Source organism: Acanthisitta chloris, unplaced genomic scaffold (assembly GCF_000695815.1).
Source record: "Acanthisitta chloris isolate BGI_N310 unplaced genomic scaffold, ASM69581v1 scaffold7797, whole genome shotgun sequence".
Classification (NCBI taxonomy): Eukaryota; Metazoa; Chordata; class Aves; order Passeriformes; family Acanthisittidae; genus Acanthisitta; species Acanthisitta chloris.
In genome coordinates, this window is record NW_008682000.1 from 21,572 (window position 1) to 40,597 (window position 19,026).

Below are 19,026 nucleotides of genomic sequence, written 5' to 3' on the forward strand. Positions count from 1 at the left end.
TTACCTCATGCTTTAATCATCTGTACAATGAGATATTTTACCACGAGGCATTCCTTCACCAAACTGTGCAGTTCTGAGCTGCCGTCCCAGAGGAAGGGCTTGACCTTCGAGCAAGTCAGAGTGTATAGGGTGTTTCTGTTTCAGGTGAGGGTCGTGCACATGGGGGCAGAGCAGGGGTAGTAAGGAATGTGATGACTTGTCTGCCAAAGTTACTTCTGTCTGTAGTTCTGTGGAGATTTGATACTCACTCTGTACTGCTTATGGCATCTGAATCACTCTTCTATTGACTGTAAAGGAAACCTATGATGGTGAATTTTTAGCTCTGCCACCTCCTTCCTGCAGTTCTTGGTCTCCTCCACACTGTTCCCACCCCAGTGTAGTGGATAAGTGGAACAGTAACAGTTCCATTCAGAGCTCTAGTGAGCATCTGTTGTAATTTAGTGTCTGTGCCCCCTGCACAAGCATTTGGAAAAAACCTTTGCTGAAAGCTGATTCTGCTCTAAATTTGTATTTATGGTACAATTCTTTTAGTACAAAGACTTAATTGCCTTTCTGGATCACCTGATTTTCTGCCACCATTTTTCTGGTTTTCCTTGTCCGAGTGAGGCTGGTTTTTTTCCTTTTTGACCTTGTACTTTGTTTTATGAGTATTAAAATAGTTGGAGATAAATGCATGTTTTCTGTATTTTGTTTTTGGAAGCTTAATGCCTTGCTTCCCACAACTGTTACGCCTCTAAATATTAAACTTTGTTCTCTAAAGTGGTTTATAGATTGCTAGAGTAGGTAGAAATGGGTTTAGGGAGTAGGTTGTATTGTCTTGCCTTATCTTTTGCAAGAGATAAGTTTTTGTAGTCGATGAAATAAATAAATGATCTGTCTTTTTAGGACACTTCCATTCTGGTATCTTTTACTGAGTGTTCCTGGGTTGAAGTAGTTGGTATTTAGGTCGTAGTAATAGTTATTTTTAATGAAGGAAACTCTCCTAAATTAATTGTGGCACTGCTGAAGGATGGATTGTACCAGAATTCCCCCCTCCCTGTCCTGTATCAGTAAGCCCTCCTGCTCTAACACTGCTTATTGTCCAGCAAGACCTAGGTTGGGCACTGGCCATGGACAGACTAACTGTGCTTCTGCTTGTCCCATTCAGGAGATGCTGAAGAACAGCAATGGAAGCAATGCAGTGGCCAAGACCCTCTTGTAGTGGAGAAAGAGAAGTTAAATGCTGGATGATAGCTATTGCCTCTTTCATTGGCATTTTGTTGGCTAGATAATCAGAAGGGTGAACTGGCTGCCAGGAAAGATGTAGGGTTACTGCACACATGTGTTAGGTGGGTAAATAGGTAGAGGCAAATGGGTTGGAAAGACACAGCTTTCTGTTTTAGCCATGGGTTTGATGAACCTGGCAAGTTCTGAGCTGTTTCTGGAAGCTAGTTCCGATAAACTCTGAATATAAAGGCACGTTTTCAAGTTGTGAAGGGGTGTGAGAGAGTAAAGCAGTGTTTTTCTGTGCTTGAAATGATGAAGAGCAGAGTTAGTTTGTCTCATGCTAGTCAGAGGTTGTATTTTTAATGTTAGTACTGCACATGATTTGTGTGCTCACGCTGTTTGCTCAGTCTCTGCAGCAAGGCAGCTGATGACTGTTAGAGACATTAATGTTTTTAAAAAAGATTTTTTGCTTTGGACTCTGGATGCTGAAGTCTTCACCCAGTAATGCTTTTAACCAGAGTTTCTCTGTTTAACAATGTTACCATGTAGTAACCTCGCATGGGAAAATGTTCATAAGGAGAAATGGGCCACCAGAACCATTAGTGGGGCACATCCAAGTAGATGTGAAAATGCTGTGCTTTGTTTTTAGAAAACTGATGATTAATTATATTTTTACAAAACGTTGCCAACAAATGTTAATTGCTGGCGGTCTTTTAAATTAAACTAGTATTGCTTTGTGACACCATAAAAAAACCCCTCTGTTGAGTATCTTAATGTCTAAGAAGAAAACCAGCAATATCTATTTTAATTTAAGATTTAGAAAGAACAACTTGATTTTAGAAATCAGTTCAAGGAATTAGTAAGTTTTTTGAGATGAGAAATACAGTTCAATCCTAATAAAAATTAGAAGAGGGAACCAGGCCTGATTTGTGGTGTGAGTCAAGCCACTTCAGTTGTAGATGTTTGTATTTTGCTGTGCCTTTCAGTGTGAAAAACAACCCACTGTAGGCAGCCTGGACTCATTTGTCCTAGTGTGATTGAATCATATGGTACAGTGAAAAAGCTGCAAGTTGTCTCAGTCATGAGAGTGTACATATGCTTGCGTGCACACATGAATGTAGCTGCTGAAGAAAGGTAGTGAAGGTATTTCTCATGCTCAAAAACATCTTCTGACGTCAGTATTCTTCTATCTTGTCTTTCATGTTGTGGGTTAGGGCATACAAACCAGAGTTGTGTATTAAAAGAGGCAGTGCTTTGATTGCAAAACATTGCACAGATTTTTATCACTTTTTTTCCTTTTTCTTTAAAGATAAACCGATAAAAACTGCCTCATTGAGAAAGATTTGCCCTGTTGGGAGTGATTTGCCCCTGTTAGGATTTCTGCTGTGGGACAGTGGGTGCAGACAGTTCCCACCACAGCTGCTGGGGATTGCTGCAGGCCCCGGGCCAGAGCTCCTTCCTGTGCCCCTTCCCACCCCTGGGTCTTCTGTTCCCTCCTGCAGCCTCTGGTACCACCCTGGGGTCTTCTGTTCCCTCCCTGCAGTTTCTCTTACCACTCTATTTTTCACTGAGTGAGAGGGCTGTTGGGGGGGTGCGAGTTTGTTCCCATCCCCACCTGCTCCTTGAAACAGAATCAGCAGGGTATTAATTAGAAGTTGTGCAGCAAGTACTTCTGATTTATTAATACAAATCACATATTAATTGATTTATTCTTCATCTCTTGTTTGCCTTGCAGACCAGAATCTGTAGAAGCTAGCCCTGTGGTAGTTGAAAAATCGAACAGTTACCCGCACCAGCTGTATACCAGCAGCTCACACTCACACAGCTACATTGGTCTGCCCTATGCAGTAAGTCCTGTGCTAAGTCTTCTGTACAAAATAGTTATGTAAAGTCTGCTGTTCTTAACTGGAAAAGCTGATTCATGCTTATATTTCTGTATTTTACTGGGAGTTGGGGAAGATGACTAAAGGTGGTTGATGAGAAGCAGAATACAGAATCTATAGTGCACTTAAATATAAAACATAATTGAGAAGTTAGAAAATATGACTGAATGATGACAGAAATAAGATTTTAACCTATTACTAAAAAATTAAAAGTCTTTGAAGTTCTTTGCCAAGTGAATTATTATACTTTGGCTTAAATAATCATCAGTGTTTGAGTATTTCTGAGTTTTAACTTCTATTTTAACAAAAATCTAGGACCATAACTATGGTGCTCGGCCTCCTCCAACGCCTCCAGCTTCTCCTCCTCCATCAGTGCTTATAAGCAAGAATGAAGTAGGCATATTTACCACTCCCAACTTTGATGAAACCTCCAGTGCTACTACCATCAGTACTTCAGAGGATGGAAGCTATGGAACTGATATTACCAGATGCATTTGTGGCTTTACACATGATGATGGATATATGATCTGTTGTGACAAATGCAGGTAATGAATATTAAAATAATTTAAAAGGTAAACATTGCTTAAAACTTCAAGCTGCACTGAAAATCAGTGTAATAAATGATGGTTTAATTAATTTAAGTCATAGGAAATTTCCTTCCATCAAAAAGGTGTTTGAAGGTTGTGTGGTTTTCTGCTAGGCAAGGTAGTTGGTTTAGGTCAGTGAGTAGTTTTTATACTTTATTCCAGTCTCTCTTGACTACTCATATTTTTAATGCCTTTACTTGTGCATTGCTGTGCAATGAAGGTATATCTGCTTCCTCTCTGAAAAGGATGTCTCTGATATTTTCTCCAAGTTATTAGCATGGTAAAATAAAGATCTAGGGATTACTTCATCTGTGTGTAGTGTGTAGTAAACCATCTTGGTAACTTAATGTATGTAAATCAAGTAACTTGAAATATGAACCAGAATATGAAAGAAGCTTCAAAAAATGTTGGTTTCTCTGTGCATGATTTTTCTGGTAAGAACTCTTTTAAAATTTTCAAAGGATGTAGTTTAAAGAATTTTAATAAGTGTGAAAAGACTGACCTAGATTCTTATTGGAGAAGCTGAAGTTAAATGTTTAAACTTCTGTGATTATGCTTAAGCACCTCTTGATCGTAGTCTGATAGGAGAGTGCTATTAAATAGTTGGAGTTGAAAAAATAAACTTTACAGGAGAAGACAAAGCCCATGTTTCTACTCACTGTTAGCCTGTGTTGTTACATTCAGTATGCTGAATGCTGCTGAATTGAATAGATCTTCCTGTTACAGCTAATTAAAACATTAATTTGAGCCCCATTCTTCTGTCTGCCTATGTAACAAGCTTGTTAGTCATGTCTGATAGTCCTTGATTCTGATAACCTTTCCCTTTATTTGGAAATGTGTTAAGATGTTCTTTCAGCAGTGGAAACAGCCTATAACAGGCAGTCACCAGTTAGGTAGAGTCTGCTTCCTTTGAAGGAGAGATTCTCTGTGAGGAGTTGGAAAGAGCTGTGGTAAATTCACGAATGGGAAGATAACCATTTCTGTGTCCCAGTTCTTTGTAGCCATGTGGGACAAGTAGCCTCTCTTTCCTGACTGTGGGAAGCAGTTAAAGCTCTGTCTGTGCTGCACAACAGTATTACCAGTCATGTGTGGTATATATGTCTATATATACAAGTAAAACATTTCCTGCATCTGTTTATAAAGGAAAGACTTTTGTTTAAAAACAAACCACTTTTTGCTATGTAAAGAGTAAGTCTTGTTGCTGAGGGTATTTTTCTCTGTCCTGTTCTCTATTGTGGCAATTTACTGTTTTCTAGTGTCAGAGAAAAGTTTCCAAGAGGGAAAATGAGTCTAAAGAAGCAGAGACACCAGGAGACAGCCACAAGATTGGAATTACAGTGATCAGGGGAATAGAAAATCAGCTAGCAGAGTGGAGGCAAAGACAGTGATTGAGATGTAGTTTTAGACAGTATTCGACCAGAGTGAAGATCATGATGAACAAACAGCTCACTTCCTCTGTGTGTGTTGTGCACAGTTTTTAAACTTGTACTTAAAAGTTGGGGTTTTGTTGTGTTTCTTTTTTCTCAGTGTCTGGCAGCACATTGACTGCATGGGGATTGACAGGCAGCATATTCCTGACATATACCTGTGTGAACGTTGTCAACCCAGGTGAGTAGCTCTGTTGATTTTGAACTCTGAATTAAAGTAAGTTGAGTAGAGATTTGAAAAAGAGTTGCTGGGGGGAAAAAAGTTGATTGTTCTGACAACTAACATATGAAAGAGACTGTGCAGCATAGTCCTGACAGTTCTACTTTGAGCTACATTTCTGGTGCAGATGATCTTACCAGCACTTGTTCACAGCAGTCATTGTTTCACCTCACTAGGCAGCAGGGGTAAGCCCTTCAAACACTGCATCAAATCAGCACTGAGTCGTGGGTCCTTCCTCAGGCTGACCAGTACATAGTCCATTCCATCCTGTGTCTTGTGGCTGTCCTGCATTAGGAACAGCAGTGTTCTCAGGTGAACTGCCCCACCAGTGCTTTAGTGGATTGTCCTTACAGCCCTATTCCAGTGTGCTGCAGTGTTCTCCTGGGGGTTTCTTGCTCTGGAATGAGTATTTGCATGTACTCTCCTTCTTCCCCTCCCCCCCTCCCCAAAGTAAGGTCATATGACAAGGAGGTTCTGTCTCCAGTAGGTAGATTATACCTGATTGTCATCATAGTTGTCCTGTGATGTAGAGTATAAAATGCTGCCTGTTGCTTATGTTGCAGATCATTAATTAAACAGCAGAAAAAGATGTGTTTAGAGTCTTTCAATTACCAATAAATTGTTCTTTTATTTCTGAGAAATAGTTTGGACCTCATCATCATAGAATATTTGTTCAGTATTGTATTGTGAAGATTGTTCTGAAGAATCTGCAGGAAAATGCTTTAATGCCTGCTCGTCTGTAATTCATGGATCAGCTGTGGATCTTTGTCTTCTGAGCTATCAAGTTTGGTTATGTTTTCAAGTGATTTGGATATGTGCATGTGCCTTGTATTAAAATGGAACAGAACAATGCACAACTGATGTTTTTTGAAGAGTCTAAACTTTCACTTAGTTTCCTGTTTATTCTGTAATGGTCAGTGGGAAGTGGTAACTGTGAAAATGTCTGTTTGGATACTTAGATGCATTGATTTATTTTCTAATTTCAGGAGTTTAGATAAAGAAAGAGCAGTGCTGTTACAACGAAGGAAAAGGGAAAATATGTCAGGTGAGTAAAGCCTAAAGCTTTTTCCTTAGTGAAGGTTATAAAGTAAGTATAAATCAACTGTATAGACCTAAGACTGCACATACATGGTTCTTGTAGTTTTGACAGTCTTCAGCATATAAGGTTCAGTAAATCAATGCCTTTTACTTGACTTTATGATTACTAAGATAACATTATATCAGAACTGTTGTAGTTCCACATGTTTTATTAAAGGTACTGCCTTTTATCATATCAGGGTGGAGTAAATCAATCTGTTGAACACTGTTAGTTTCATAATGCCTTTGTAATAACTATAGTGCTTCAAGTAAGGGTCTGAAGATGAGATGGAAGAGGTTCAAGTTTCTTCTTTCAGGATGAGAGAGGGTTGCTAAGTCTACTTTCTTTTTGGAAATAATTCTCTCACAGCTCTGTTGTGAAAGGAAATCCTAATTCGGACCTGGTGGACCTATGGTCTTGGGTTTGTTTTGACAATGAGAAAAGTTGCTAAACTTAGGTAATACAATGTAGATAAAATGATGTTTTGAGGGTTTTTCAGCCTTTGATAACTAGGTAGTGTGTATAGTGCAAGTGCCTATTTCCGTCTCTGTATTTTATGGAATTAGCTCTCCTACCTGATCATAGAATTCCAAAACTCATCTGGCCTAACTTGCCAGGAGTTCTGCCCAGCCATTACCACATTGTGTTGTAGCATTCTTGATTCACAGGTGGTACTTTCAAGTTCTATTACAAAAGTAATCATCTGGCAGGAAGTCATCCTCCTAAAGGTGAAGTGTTGTACTTTGATATCATGTCTCTGAAGTAGTGAGGGGTGTATGTGTGCTTTAAGATTTCTTTAAAAGACACCATGTAGGTAACATCCTGCTGCTTACTTCATATGCCTTCAGAAAATCTCCAGAGTGTGGTGTGGCATAATTGTGCTGTCCAGTGCTAAACAGCCTCAGGTCCCTTAAAGGCATTAATGACTTTCTTAGAAACCACAATAGTTTTTTGTCTTCTCTGTTTTCATTTGAACAGAACCAAACTTGATAAAATGAATTTTGGTTGTCCTGCTAGGTCATGCAGATTTAAATTCTAAAATTTTTTTTTTTTTTTTAGAATTTAAAATTATTTTGGCTGATTTTATGAAAATTATAGAACAAATAGATTACAACTCATTTGGAGTTAATGAGTTCACTGAGTGGTGTGAGGATGAACTTGAATTTGCATACAGGATAGGGGAAGTTGATGGTCTGAGCTATGTAAGTTACTCCCTGGGACTTGCTGACACACCAGCTGATCATTTACTGTAAACTTAAGGGAGGGAAAATACTCAGAATCTTAGTAGGAGCTGAAGAGATTTTTACCTTTGAAGTTAGTGTTCAGCCCTCCTTAAACCTGTCTTCTAAATCTCTTACGTGCATTCAGTAAGAAAAAAAGTACTAAATGGTAAATCTGAAGTATCAAAACAGTTAAAACCAAAGACATTCTAATACTCCTTCGTCTAAAATTTGGTCAAAGTGTAATATTGATTACTGTGAATTATATTACATAACTTGAATATATGTTTGCGTCTCTTAACTTTGATTTAACTTGGCTAAATGCACTTGTCTGTATTGGCTGATACTGCATGGGTCAGTTGGACTTACTGATCCTTGGTATGAGATACTAATAAATGGCCAGTTTTCATAGGTGATTCCAAGTAGGAAAAGCAAAAGTAGCATCAATTTGAATGCATTATTTGGATGTTCTTTGATGTTTCATTTAGAGATGAGAATTCTTTACAGTACGATGATTTTTATTGTAAAGGTTTCTAAACAGTTGCTGTTGTAGGTGTGTTGCAACAAAAAGTAAACAACGGGGAGCTAGTAGCAGATGAGTTGTTTTGCTTCAAGAAAAGAGCTTTTAAATGAACATTGCACGTGATAGAACATTTGGTGTCTTAATTATGAGTAACCACATCACATCTTTCCCTGGGAACATTTTCAGCCCATTGTTCTAGGGCCTGTGGTTGGATGTGGTGATGTTGATTTTGTTGCTGGGGTATAAAAGTGCAATTCTGATGCAGCTTACTCTGCATCCTCTGGTTCAGTGATGGGAGCATCTTTGTTAAGCCCCTACTTGGTTGTATACTGGATATTTTGGTGTCTTTTTTCACTTTGTTTTGTATTATTTTAAGAACAATATCTAGATGTGTAAGTTATTAGGAATGTTGCTTCAAGCTACCTGGTCTTGAAATTGATGCTGACAAGACCACTTGCAGCTCGTGAATCTGGGCCCATAACGTCTGAAATTCAGAGAGAGAGTTTGTATCTTCCCTTCTGACATGCAAACTCAAGATCTGACCTTAGTGTGCTTTACTAAGGATCTTACAGAATCGTGAAGGCTGGAGGAGACCTCTAAGATTGACTCCAACCATTAGCACATCACTCTTCAAAGTGAAAGCAGGTTATGTAGGTTATGAAGGAGTGTCTCAAAACAACTCTGTGTAATTATATGTTCAGCTGAGGTAATTATCCTTTACAGTAAGTTAGGGCATAATGTAGGCAACAATCCTTAAGGAAGACAGTGTTTTGTGGGGCGAGGGGCGAGGGGGAGAGGTGTGTGGTGGTGGCACTAGTGTAGGAACTACAGACATTGACAATTTCAAGACGGCCTTGGGTTTTCACTTCTCAATCACTGGCTATTCTGCTGTTCATCTTTGATTAGACATGTCTTCTTAGGTGTCTTTTTATGCTAATTTAGAAAATATTCCCACGGAGATGTAAACAAATTCAGAAAACAACATCATTTCCTAATTTATAATTATGTGCCTGATAAATTGTTCAGAAGAGTAACCAAGATGGAAAAATGGGATTGTTTACTATGCACATATCCTTTTAAGGATATGCACATATCCTTTTGAGGAATGTTGTGAGCAAGAAAAATCCAGAGTAACCAGTAACTGGAGTTCTTTATTTAGTAAAGAAGGTTTCAAGAACTAGGACTGTTGAGTGCACCGATTAAGGCAGCATCCTTCTGAGCTCAGGAGCAGTGTTCTCTCTGCTCTCACCTGAAGGATCTGTAAAGCCTGGTTCTGTGCAGTGTCAGAAAGAGCCTTGCTTAGTGTGAGGTGTATTTACTGAAGGCAGAATATCTGGAAAAGCCACTGAAAGCAGGAGTCTGTACTGAGCACATGTGAACAGCACTCTCCTATCTGTGTGCACCATCTCGCTGCCAATCCTCCCCATCCTTCAAAGCCTTTCATCTTGACAGAACTAGGGTAATCCTGTTTCAGGTCGGGATATGTGTTTGTCTGACATAAATGCTGATGTATGCTAAATTGCAGGCTTTGGCCTTTAGGTCTGTGGGTGCACAGCACAAAGGAGTATCTGTCAGTTTGTGTGTGATCATTTTTAACGAGTGAAATAACTTGCCTCTTCTCAGAGTAGCAGCATGTTACTGTACAGGGATTTTGAGTGGAAAAGGCTTTTGGCTAAATGGACATATTTACCCCGAAAAAGGCACTTGACACTGCAAATTGCAGCTGAAATAGTTGATTATGACTTACATGTGATTAATTAATAGGGCTTCACAAGAAATGCTGGCCAGTCATTAATTTTAATCCCTTCTGGAATACAGTCATCTGAGAGAACCCTAAAGCCTTATTACAACTGAAAGCTAAACATAAGTGAATGAGTTAACAAATAATTTTTTTCACCATTTTTGTTCTGCTTCTAGTTTTGCTTATAATGGAATATGGCAATGTAATTCCATGCAAAGAATGGAATTGATCTAGTACATTTTTCTTACCTGGCATTACAAACATCTGTTAATTACCAGTTTCTCATTGGTCCTTCATTTTCATGCTGTTGCAACTGCTGGTGAATTTTGCATATGAGTGCTTGGAGCATTTGTCAGTATGTATTTTTGGTGTTTAAAAGCAGATGTAGAGTAACTAGTGAATGCTCTTTCTACAGTACGTGATTGCTTACAGAGTATTCTGTGTTTTAAAGATGGAGATACCAGTGCAACAGAGAGTGGTGATGAGGTTCCTGTGGAGCTGTATACTGCTTTTCAACATACACCAACTACGATTACTCTAACTGCTACAAGAGTTACAAAGGTCAATGATAAGAAGAGGAAGAAAAGTGGAGAGAAGGAACAGAACATAGCAAAATGTAAAAAAGTAAGTGAACATCGTTTTTTTACCACTGTGTTATAAATTATAGCTATGTGGCATCTCTTACCAAGAGACACTGACTTTAAAAATCATGCTTCTTTATATTTTACTACCTGATTTTAGAGTGAAATGTAATACTGTGCAGTAAATGATAGTCTTCCCTGGGTGCCCTCTCCCCTTTATCTCAAGTGAGTCTGTACTAGCTGTGAAAGTTCAGTTTTGTAATTGAGGCAGAATTTCACAGGAGGAATTGCATTTACTGGACCATTTGATATAGGTAGAGGTGGGGCAGAACAAGCTTTGGGATACCCAAAGAAGAATTCTTTGAAAACATTCATTTGGGCTGTTTGAAGTTCAGAAGTGTTTGCTCTCAGTTGTCCTGATGTGACTTCATTTCCATTTCTTTGAGTTGAAATTGTGCTGTCAGAGCATTAGCTGCTACACTGCTTTGGTAAACAGCGTAGTGACATTGCACTGTTTAGCTACAGCTTTAAGCAGTATAATACATGTGAGGACAAATGAAATGTGTGTTGAGGTAAAGGACATGGAACTTCCTAAACAAGTTGTTTTCTGTAATTCAGTTTCTTCAGCTTGGATGAGAATTTTGTCCATTAAAACTTGAAATCAGAACTAGTTATTGATGTCCCTTCGGAAATCTTGAGTTAAATGTTTCCTTTTGAAGAATAATTCTGAATACCAGTTTACTGCCATATATTCTTCTGCTATCTCTGATACTTTGCCTTGGATTTTGAAGTTCTAATGAGTCAGGTTGTAATGTGGGAGGAAGGTAGAGGTACCTGGGCCGCTGTGCACTTAGGTTGGAATGCTGGGTTGGTTTTGTGAGATGTAACCTCTTACCTTCTTGGGATCTCAGCACAGTTTGCTCTGTTACTTTCATCTTGCATGTGTTCTTGGAAAGCTGTTAATTCATTAATGGATTTTGAATTCTTGAAGAGATTTTATATTTATTCCAATGAATATAAATGTGTAATTTTATTCCAGGCATTTCGAGAAGGATCCAGGAAATCTTCACGAGTAAAGGTAATGTGGCTTTGATTGGGTTTTGTTTTAAACCTTAATTATATGTTACTTAAATAATACAAAGCATCAGAGTGTAGTTTGGGCTATACATTAAGCACTAAAATATTCTCTTCTGATAACTGATGTACTACATGTGCATCACAGTGAATTTTAATTAAGGTGTGAGCACTGCATCTTTATGCCCTGCAAAGTTAGCTGCAATGTGCAAGTTTTTATTCTGAGAATACCTGTTTTTCAAAAGCCAGTGGATGAGTTTGAGTTCATTTGTGCTATGCAAGGGCATAAAGCTGAGTGCACACCTCATTTGAACTTCATAGCTCCAGCTTTTCATAACTCTTTATAGCAGCACAATAAGGAAATGGCTGTGTTGCATTTGAAAGCTCAGTGAGCAGCTCTGCTCTGTCTTACCTCCGTGGATACTTCTGGTGGGGCTGCACTCACTAGCACTGGAATAGTAGGAGTGATGTTGTTGGGGTGTCTGCTGTGTAAGACTGAAGTGTTACAACAGTCTTAAATTTTCCAGAGATAAAAACATACATGGTGTGAAAACTAGGTATTTCCCATAGCTCATTCATGCTTGGGATATTTAAAAACAAGTGGGACTCAATTTACACTTCACGTGTCTTAAGATGTGGCTTGGGAATAGTGAAGACAGAATTGGGGAAGAGAAATCTCTATTTTGTGGGGTTTTTTTAATATGGTGCTTGTAAGGTTCCATTGTGTTTTTTCATGGTTTTCTTAGCACCACACCTTTTTTTAATGCTGTTTGTGAGTATGGTTTTCTTCATGCACAAAAGAAATGTAAACAGGTAATTTGAATTGCTGAACTACTTTGTGTTTTATTAATGTTTAATAGTGTCTCTGCTCAGGTGGATAGAAAAGGGAGCGTTGGCTGGCTGCTGCTGTCCATAAGGAGCTTTGGTTGGCTGCAGCCTGGCTGCTGCTTGTGAGGTCTGGAGGTACAATGGCACTTTCTTTAAAAGTGGAAGGATCTGAAGCACTGCAGAAGAAAATTGTATAGTGAGGAGCAGATAAAGAGAAAAATGATATGTGCAAGGCTTGTAACCTTAATGTAGTAGGTGTAGGATTAGGGAAGTTTAGTAAGTGGTGCAGCAGAAGGAAAGATACAGCATGAGCCCTGAAGCTCAAAGGGGGAAAATCAAATCTGTGTATTACAGGGTAAAAGCTGGAGTTCTTTATATTTGCATATGTTCACAGAAGTTGAGTGGGCAGGGAGGTCTGACCCTCCTGCTCCTGCATTCAGTGAGCTGTGATGCAGTGCAGCTGTGGGAGGAAACAGTGTCACTCTCCATCCTCATCCCACTGAGAGCTAGAACCTTTATTGAGGAGGGAATGTATTCCTGGACTTGGGTGATAGCTGTTAAAGGATAAAATGCTTAAAAGGACAAATGTAATGTGACTAAATGCAACTCGAAGTTTTGAAGTAATGCAGAGTTTTATACCAGACTGCCTAAAAAACCCAGACCTTAAGTCAATGGCATGCCTTTGCCCTTCATTTGTGTCCTGTTATAGAATTACTTATTTTAGTATCTTTTTTTAATTTAATCATCATCTTCTTACCTTCTAATATCTGGTCACTTGCTTTAATTTTTAGGGCTCAGCTCCAGAGATTGATCCTACTGACAGTTCCAACTTCGGATGGGAAACTAAAATCAAGGCATGGATGGATCGTTATGAAGAAGCAAATAATAACCAATACAGTGAGGGTGTCCAGAGGGAGGCACAAAAAATAGCTCTGAGATTAGGCAATGGAAATGACAAAAAAGAAGTCAGCACCAGCAATTTGATTTTCAAACCTCCAGTAGAGGTAATGAGCTGTGCCATGTCATGTTGTTGCATGCTAGGTTTGTGCCATGACAGATAACTATTGAGATGCCTTTAAAAAAGCAAAAACAAACCCCCTGGGACTTCACATTCATCTTCTGTTCTTTGTCTCGCCAGATCTCAGAATTTTAAAAGCTTTCTCAGAATTTGTAATTGATTTTTATCCATTCTGTGTTACCCCTGGTTATGTTTGTACTTGAGTGTCATTTATCCTAAAAAATAGCTAAGGAGTTAGGCTGAGCCTGAACAGCCTAAGATTGTCCTTTGTCACACAGTTTTGCAGCTGTTTCTCTGCTCTGTGAGGAATATCAGGAGTAGATAGACTAGATAGAAGCATGAAGCAGAATCTTTTTGTTTTTTACTATGTGTATTGATATTTTCATTGTCTGCATTTTTCTTAAGGTGCAGCAAGTGTTCTGGATGTGCATGAATGATGTTTCTGATGCTGTTTCTTCTCTTTACTCTTGTGATCCTGTAATTTCTAGTTTCTGAAGAAATGGTGCAGTGTCTTTTTCTAGCCTTAACATCAGTTATTTACAGGCTTAAAATCAGAGCCATGTAAAAGAACTTTGCATTTTGAAGCAGAAATCTTGAGGAGTAGTTACTGTAGCAGATTAATGGAAGCATCTTTGCTTCTTTTTCTCAAAGACCATGATGGCATATGGGACACCCTCCTTAGAGGAATATCCCTACTTACAGAGCCTTTTGCCTACATAGAGGCTACTTCCTTTTTGATTGGTGCTGACAGTTATGAGAGGTGTGAGTTCACTAATTGCCAGGGTATGTATTGGTTTTTAATTAAAAGCCATCCTTCCATCTAAAGATACGAAAATAAATTTGGAAACTCTCTCAGGATTCTTTTTTTAAACTCCTACGTTATTTTCCTGTTCTGTTTCTCCTTGAATGAACTGTGAATGTCTTTTGATGCCTGCATGTTTTGTTTTGTTGGAAGGAATTGAAGCCTTTTGAAAGTGTTGTGCAAAACAATGCAGCAATTCATCCTGGTTGTGGTGAGAGTTAAGTGCACTAAGGGATGTAGTACTTGAATTGTGAGAACAAGAATGTGTTGGTTTTCAGCCATGTCCTGGAGAGCTAGAGCATTGCTGGAATGTAAATTCACAACTAGTAGCATCGGTAGGGGGACAGGACAGTTTAGTTAATTCAGTGTGGAGGTTTAATTACAAAAAGGAGGTTCTTTTAGTTCATGCAAAACTGTTTAGTACTCGTGAAAGTATAATCTGTTGTTCAGCAATAATGAAAAATGATAGATGATGATACTTCATAAATTAATCTGTGTCTTTACAGAGTTACGTGCAAAAAAACAAGAAAATTTTAAAAGCTGCCAAAGACTTGCCTCCTGATGCACTTATTATTGAGTACAGAGGAAAGTTCATGCTGAGAGAACAATTTGAAGCTAATGGATATTTCTTTAAAAGGTTTGTTTATTTATTGACTGTTCTCCCTTTAGATCCTGTGCTGAAGGTACAGGGCATCAACTTTGTGTTCTGAGAGTACATGTGGAGAGTGTACCAGTTAGAATCATGAAGCTTAACTACAGTCATCTCATCTAGATTTGGTGTATATTGCCAAATGTCATGTTCCAAAGCTGACTGATGTGAAGAATAAGTGCTATTTAGCATCCTTAAAAATAATAAAATTCATGCTTTTCTTCTGTGTTTTTTCAGGCCATACCCATTTGTTTTGTTTTATTCCAAATTCCATGGTCTGGAGATGTGTGTCGATGCAAGGACTTTTGGGAACGAGGCTCGGTTCATCCGGCGCTCGTGTACACCCAACGCGGAGGTGAGTGTGTGCATGAGGTTAAATTAGGTTTTGTTTTCTTAGAGCTCCCCTTTTCCTTCGGATTCCCGACTGATAATTTGAGCAATCCCTACATTTTTTATCCAAGTACTTAGAAAAATACAGTAATCCATGATAACAGTAATATTCTCTTGAATACAGGTGAGGCATGTAATTGAAGACGGAACAATTCACCTTTATATTTACTCCATCCATAACATTCCAAAGGGAGCAGAGATTACCATAGCATTTGATTTTGATTATGGAAATTGGTAAGTACTTGAGGATGCTGTTCTAAAATACATCTAACGCTCATCAAGTTACCTTGCAATTCATAGTGGCTTTGGTTTTCTATCATTTACTTTCTTGCATGCTTTAATAACACAAGGCTCCTTGGGCACTGTGTTTACATTGAACAGTGTATGGGGGCAGTTTCTTCCGTATTTTTATTGCTGCATTTCTGTGGTCTGCTCATAAGTCTGCTTGGGTGCAGTGCTGTGCAGAGAATGCCTTCACTGCTTGACCTGAACTAGGTATGACCAGAGTACTACCTCTGTTAATCAGCTTAGGCTCACACTACTTTGAGATACCTCACACTGTTAAGTGTTGTAGCCACACTTCTGCCTTCCTCTTTAATATCTTTATCAGTGACATAGACAGTGAGATCAAGTGCACCTTCATCAGTTTGTAGGTGACTTGAAGCTGAGTAGTGCAGGTGACACCACAGAAGGATGGGATGCCACCCAAGGGGACATGACAGACTTGAGAAGTGGACCCACAAGAACCTCCTAAAGTTCCAGCAAGTCCCTGCACCTGGATTGAGGCAATCCCAGTACAGCCTGGGAGAAGAACTCATTGAGAACAGTCCTGCAGAGGACTTGAACATGGATGTAAAGCTGGACATGAGCTGGCAGTGTGTGTTCACAGTCCAGAAGGTCAGATGCCTCCTGGGCTGCATCAAAAGCAGCTTGACCAGCAGGCTGAGGGAGGTGATTCTCCCACTCTCTACCCTTAGACACACCTGGTGTATTGCATCCAGGTCTGGAGTCTGCAGCACAGGGAAGGCATGGACCCGTTAGAGCAGATCCAGGAGGACCACAAAGATGATCCAGAGGTCTGAGCACCTCTGCTGTGAAAACAGGCTGAGAGAGCTGGGGCTGTTCAGACTGGAGAAGAGAAGCTCTGAGGAGACCTCATCGTGGAGACCTTCCAGTACTTAAAGGGGGCTTATAAAAAAGGGAGAGTGAATTTTTAGTGCTAGGACAAGGGAGAATGGCTTTAAACTAAAAGATGGTAGATAGTTGATAGTTTTCATGGGGTTTGCTGTTTAACCTTTTAAAAATATGTATCGTGTTTAGTACCTGCAGCTGCCAGGCTGGGTCAGTTGGATGTGTTTGAGTAACATTTCCTGTGTGTCCAGGTGGAGCTTAAATTGTGCAAAGTGACTCTGAGTTCAGTGTGCTCATTCTGTAAATTGTCTAAAACAAGAACTCTCTGCCTTCCATGCATCTGTTCAGTTTGTGGTGCTTACATTTCCACTTAGGGTTGTACTTGGATTTTAGATCTCTTCTGTCTTTCAAGCAAGTACTAACCTTGATTTGTGTGACAACCAGGCAAAACTTGTGTTGGCCAGTAGATGAGGTTCTTGAATGACAGCAGTATTGTATCTCTGGGTGAAATCTTGAGTCAGCTGCTTTTAACACAGTTGGTTTGCATCATACTGGATGTTTAAAGTGAAATGTATCAGCTTGAGTGATTTAGTATTTAAAGGTCTCATCGCTGTACAGCTAATCAAATATGCCTTCTTGCATTTAATTACTTATAGTAAATACAAAGTGGATTGTGCTTGCCTCAAAGAAAATCCTGAGTGTCCAGTTCTCAGGCGTTCTGAGCCTACAGAAAACATCAATACTGGATATGAAACCAGAAGGAAAAAGGGAAAGAAAGAGAAAGATGTTTCCAGAGAAAAGGAGACCCAAAATCAGAACATCACATTGGACTGTGAAGGAGCAGCCACCAAAATGAAAATCACAGATAATAAACAGAGGAAGCTCTCTCCCCTCAGGCTCTCCATTTCTAATAATCAGGTATTGACACGAAGATCTCAGAAATAAAAACTTTTCAACACAAATACCCTCCTTTTGTAGCTGCTAAAGTAGATCTGCTGTAAACCAGTCATTTCCATCTTTCAGGAGCCAGATTTTATTGATGATATAGAAGAAAAAACTCCCATCAGCAACGAAGTAGAAATGGAATCGGAGGAGCAGATTGCAGAAAGGAAAAGGAAGATGGTAAGTTGAGAAGCAAGTGGCTGCCTAAAGTCGTCGCTAAGGCGTTGTGACACCTGCTCTCCCCATGCTATTTGCTGCCTTTTTGGAGGCTTGTAGAATCTGAGTCTTTGTGAACTCGGATCCTTACGTGAACTTGGAGCTTAAAATGCAAGGCTTGCTGTGTGAGAACATCTCATCTGGGCTGATCACTGCTTTCTGACAACAGCCTGCTTTGTCTCTTTACTCGTATATAAATTTTTTACTGCCTCTAGATGATTTCTACCATGTCTTTTTGAGATGTAATTACTTGCTCTTTATTGTTGCTTCTTACTTGTAATGACAGTTTCTGTAGGTGGTATTGGGAATCAGGATTTTTGCCTGATCATTGCATTTGAGTTCCCAGCTTAAAAAGCCTCAGGAGTCTTAACTCTCAGAGATTGGTAGAAGAGTGTTACCAAACATAGCAACTTAAAATTTGCTTTTTTTGTGTGTGTTAAGGCATTCAAACATTTTAGCAAGTTCTTAAATCCAAAGCAGGACTCTCTTGTTTGTCAGGGTTGGTATGAATGCAAGCCAAGCCCTTCTTCAGAAAGTGATTGTAACATCTCCCTTCAGTCTGAGCTTCTGCTGAAATTGTCATGTCAACATATCTTGAACATGTTTTGAAGTACTTGAAAAAAACAAGGGGAGAGTATTTAATTACCTGTTTACTTATCTGAAGGATTATGACTGAAATTGGTCATGTTTGTTGTTGAATCCATCAGACAAGAGAAGAACGGAAGATGGAAGCTATCCTGCAAGCCTTTGCCAGACTAGAGAAAAGAGAAAAAAGAAGAGAACAGGCTTTGGAAAGAATCAGCACAGCAAAAACAGAGGTGAAATCAGAATGCAAGGAAGCACAGATTCTCAATGATACTGAATTCATTCAGGTAGTCATCTGGAGCTTTTATTTTAAACCATCTTTTAACAGGGCGTATTTTTTCAGTTTGGATGTCAAACTGCACTTAAAGATGTATGGAAATCTTTTTTTCCTCTGAACTCATATATATTTGACCAAAATCTGTGATACTTTAACATTGCATTATATTGGATCCTGATTTTTTTTTCCCAATAAGGTATGTATAAAATTGTTCAGTGAGGAATTTCGGGGACACGAGTTCATGCAAACAGGTGCACACCCCCAGCTGTATAAGTTGTCTTTCAAGTTCAGGGTACAGGTGTTCACTGATGCTGACCTTAGCCACAGGAGGTGGCTTTCCTGAGGCACCCTCTGTAAGCAGGAGGGTGTAAATTGTTCTGTGGAGAACAATTTGCTTCTTCTGTCGGTTATTCAGGAGGAGATTAAAACCTTTCTGTGCTTTTAAAGGAAAGGAATTATTAAAGCATATTTTATTTCTTGGCCTGGTTCAGGAACAGCATGGTCAGCAGGACCAGGGAGGTGATTCTGCCCCTGGACTCAGTGCTGGTGAAGCAACACCTTGAGTACTGTGTGCAGTTCTGGGCCCCTCAGCTCAGGAGGGACATTGAGGTGCTGGTGCAGGTCCAGAGAAGAGCAGCGAGGCTGGTG

General features: G+C 39.3%; 1 protein-coding gene across 1 annotated transcript in view; it reads left to right on the plus strand.

Annotated features, from left to right (window-relative positions):
- Positions 1–2,933: 2,933 nt before the first annotated feature.
- The window catches only part of KMT2E (lysine (K)-specific methyltransferase 2E), a gene marked incomplete at its 3' end in the record, with an annotated part of 29,757 nt that continues 13,664 nt past the window's right edge, over positions 2,934–19,026 (plus strand). Inside the window, exons 1-13 of the mRNA XM_009078308.1 lie at positions 2,934–3,053; positions 3,405–3,634; positions 5,204–5,284; positions 6,310–6,368; positions 10,337–10,509; positions 11,506–11,544; positions 13,160–13,372; positions 14,695–14,825; positions 15,075–15,192; positions 15,352–15,461; positions 17,015–17,276; positions 17,382–17,480; positions 18,224–18,388. Coding sequence (XP_009076556.1) covers positions 3,612–3,634; positions 5,204–5,284; positions 6,310–6,368; positions 10,337–10,509; positions 11,506–11,544; positions 13,160–13,372; positions 14,695–14,825; positions 15,075–15,192; positions 15,352–15,461; positions 17,015–17,276; positions 17,382–17,480; positions 18,224–18,388 — 1,473 coding nt within the window. The remainder of the gene's footprint in view (positions 3,054–3,404; positions 3,635–5,203; positions 5,285–6,309; positions 6,369–10,336; positions 10,510–11,505; positions 11,545–13,159; positions 13,373–14,694; positions 14,826–15,074; positions 15,193–15,351; positions 15,462–17,014; positions 17,277–17,381; positions 17,481–18,223; positions 18,389–19,026) is intronic.